The 3,460-nt window shown below is 48.3% G+C and overlaps 1 protein-coding gene across 3 annotated transcripts; it reads right to left on the bottom strand.

Moving 5' to 3' along the window:
- Nucleotides 1–1,836: 1,836 nt before the first annotated feature.
- On the bottom strand, nucleotides 1,837–2,955 carry LOC125543329. 3 transcript variants are annotated; one of them, XM_048706642.1, is made up of 3 exons: nucleotides 2,714–2,955; nucleotides 2,505–2,603; nucleotides 1,837–2,426 (listed from the first exon to the last, which is right to left on the bottom strand). In XM_048706642.1, exons 1-3 carry the CDS (start codon nucleotides 2,872–2,874, stop codon nucleotides 2,357–2,359), a joined length of 330 nt encoding a protein of 109 aa, XP_048562599.1. In that variant the 5' UTR covers nucleotides 2,875–2,955; the 3' UTR covers nucleotides 1,837–2,356. The 3 variants fall into 3 exon arrangements, with proteins under 3 accessions (XP_048562599.1, XP_048562601.1, XP_048562600.1); XM_048706644.1 differs by having other exon boundaries at nucleotides 1,837–2,420; XM_048706643.1 differs by having other exon boundaries at nucleotides 1,837–2,423; nucleotides 2,714–2,949.
- Nucleotides 2,956–3,460: the final 505 nt, after the last annotated feature.

The following is a 3,460-nucleotide window of genomic DNA, read 5'->3' as shown; positions in this document are numbered from 1 at the left end:
ACAACTGAGGTCTCATCAGCTTGTTCGGCTGCTTGCGGGGCCCGACCTTGCCAAGTCTAGTGCCTTCTGAAGTCCTCTTAGTTTTGTACGCACAAGGGCTGGATGGCTCACGTATCTTTTGGTGATTCTCCACGTGGTGGCCTTGGGAGTTGCCTAGGGGTAATATGCAGCCCAGTTTTGGATCCACATAGTGCCCTAGCTACAGTTGCTTCGTACGTAGCAGAGAAATCACCAGGGAGCTCTGTGCGTGACAGTATAGAAAAAAGCAAGGCATCACTACTGAAGGTACTAGGAGCTGTGCAAGTGAAGTCACCTTCGACAGTACAGAAGGAAACGACACAACCGTCTATTTCGGTACATCTACAGCCGGTGTTGGATATGCATCCAGAGGAAGCTCTCCAGACGATTGACCCGGTAAAGATGAAACGGAATGGACGACTGTGTCTAAGGGCCGAGGAACCGGTGAAGTTGGAGTACGCGAACATGGAGGGGTGTTGGCGTCATACTATGAAAAAAGAGTTGGGGTCAATCCATGATAATAACTCATGGGAGCTTGTGGATCTTCCCAACAATGAAAAGGCTATAGAGCTCAAATGGGAATTTAAGATCAAGAAAGATGTTGAAGGGTGTGTGAAGCACAAAGTGATGCTAGTAGCCAAAGAGTATGTGCAAGAGAAAGGTATGGACTTCGAAGAAGTGCTCGTTCCCATTGCAAAGATGGAGTCGATGAGATTACTCATCGCTCTCGCGGCTCAGGAATCATGGAAAGTACATCACATGGATGTAAACTCCGTGTTTTTGAAGGGCGATATAGAAGATGTGTATGTGAATCAACCATCCGGTTTCATCAAAGAGGGAGAAGATCACAAGGTACTGAAGTTACACAAAATCTTGTATGGGCTATGGCAAAGACCTCAGGAGTGGAACATCAAATTTGATCGGACATTGATTTCTCTTGGATTTGAGAAAGCCTCACTAGAGCATGTAATGTACAAGAGAGGTGAAGGAAGGGATCGCCTACTAGTTGGCATCTACGTGGACGATCTATTGATAACTGGAGCAGGTGAAGAGGTGATTGCAAAGTTCAAGTTACAAATGAAGGAGATTTTCAAGATGGATGATCTAGGTCTTTTGAGCTACTACCCCGGGATAGATGTACATCAAAAGACAGAGGGGATCACACTATGCTAGGAGACATACATAAGGAAGATACTTGAAAACTGTGGCATGAAAGATTGCAATCTAATTGAAGCTTCAATGAAACCTCGTCTTGAGCTGAGCAAGAAGAGTAAAGCACCCGCAATTGTTGCAATAGAGTATATTGCAGCTGCCACTGCAATGTGTTAAGGTGTGTGGCTAGGGAGGCTGCACAGTAATGTCATGGATCAAGATCCGGAACCAGCAGTGCTCAATGTTGACAGTGAGTCAACAACTTTTCTACGCCAGGATCCAGTGCGGCATGATAGGAGCAAGCACATTAATACAATGTATCAGTACATGAAGAACATTGTAGAAAAAGGTAAGACAAAGGTCAACTACGTTTGCATCGATGACCAAGTTGCGGACATCCAGACCAAGGCTTTGGATCGAGAGAAGTTCTTGGGGCTGCCAAGAAGAATCGGCGTTGGCGCTGTAGCGTGACGATGTCGTGTTTAGGGGCTGATTGTTGGAGACTTGGAGTTAAACACGAATACGTATACGTCCGTGTTCTAATCATGTACGTGTACCCAGAGTCCGTGTTGGCTTGATAATCATTGCCGAGTAGGATTACCTGTTATCTGTAGGATAGCTAGTATATATACTGGTGTACCCCTGTACTTTGTAACCGATCAGAGATAAAAGTAATAAAGATATTACGACGGAAGCGACACGCTCCCGTGGCCATATATCGGTGTATCCGCGTATAGTGTTCCGGCGAGATAGATCAAGGGGGTCCTGTGTGTATACCTCCGGCTAGTGCAAAGCTAGCTTGTGCCTTGTGGCTAGTGCAACCGGAAGTGCAAGCAGCTAGTGTAACCGGAAGTCAGCTTGGGTCAAAGACACCCATCAAGTTGAGTTGTGCTAGCTTGTGCACATACGTATTGGAGATCAAGCTTCCTTGTGACTTGTGGTGTGGTGTATCTCGGCGTAAAGTTATCTCGACGAGAGTGCATCAGCAAGGTTCGTTGTTCGTCATCAATCGTCATCGTCACCGGAAAGCACTCGTCGTCGAGTCTGGGCCAACATCTGGCGGGGTTTCATTGCAGCCCCGGCTATGTTTCCGGCGGCCCAGCGTTGCTCCATTGTAACTCTGGCCAGGCTTCGTTGTAACTCCGGTTGAGCTGCTGCTGCTGCTAGGCGTCGTTCTCCTCTCCGTTCATGGCTGCTGCTGGACCTGGTCGTCGTCCATGCACCCCATTACATGCAGGAGCTCATCTCCTCTGCTGCTACAAAACAGGAGATTAGATTAGCGAGAGAAAATAGATGAGAGAGAGAGGGGGGGGAGGGGAAGGGGATGAACTCACCGGATGAGTAGTAAGAGAGGAGGAGCAGCCCCATGTCCGCCGGTGTCGTCCATGGTGGTGGTGCTTCCCCACCCAACTCGCCCCTGCACCTCTCCTCTGCTGCTACAAAAGAAGAGATAGGGATTAGAGAGAGGAAGAGAGAGATAAATAGGAGAAACAGGAGGAGGGTCTCGCTGGTGGCCGCCGGAGTTGGAGGCGACGCCTGATACCCTGGCCGACGTCGGGTGACCCTCCTACTGCTGCTGCTGCAACGTCTGATGCCGCGACGGCGACGGGGTGCTGCGACGAAGCACGCGGCGGCGACGTTGGATGCTGCGGCACAGCTGGTGCGACAGAGATACAACATGCGGTGGTCGCCGTCGTCGTTCATCCCCTGGTTCGTGGCAGCGGTGCTGTGGGTGGAGATGGAAAGGGGAAAGGGGAAAGAGACGAGTGGAGGAGATGTGCGTGCCGTAAGATAAGGCAGGACCGGGACGTGAATGGTGATGGGTCCACAGGGACACGTGTGCATCAGAGGACGCCGCTTACGGTCCCATGTTTTCATCCGGACGAGAATAAACATTTTCCTATTCGGAACTCTCTCAATGCAAAACAATATACATGTTTATCTTGTATATTTCGTCCAACCATTCCTCTACGTCTTTGTTTCTATATGTATGGTGCATCTTCCCATCCTGTTCAGTTCCTTCTTTATTCTTATCAACCAGTTCTTCTTTTTTTCAATCATGTTCAGCTAGTCATGTTACTATTCACCATCTTCTTCCTCGGTGCACTGACCTTTCAATACTCCTCTCTTTCGTGTAATTAGTGTACTTCCTTTTCAATCCTTTGACCATATTATTTCTCTATTCGTTTTTCATTTATGGATTTTTTTTTCCTTTTATGATGTCAATTGATAAGTCTGTCCTGTTCTATTGCTCCGCGAGTCCATGGCATCCTTCTTCCCATCACAAACT

This window comes from Triticum urartu, chromosome 3 (genome assembly GCF_003073215.2).
Source record: "Triticum urartu cultivar G1812 chromosome 3, Tu2.1, whole genome shotgun sequence".
Taxonomy (NCBI): Eukaryota; Viridiplantae; Streptophyta; class Magnoliopsida; order Poales; family Poaceae; genus Triticum; species Triticum urartu.
Note: the sequence above shows the minus strand (reverse complement) of the source record. Positions and strands in the feature narration are given on the sequence as shown.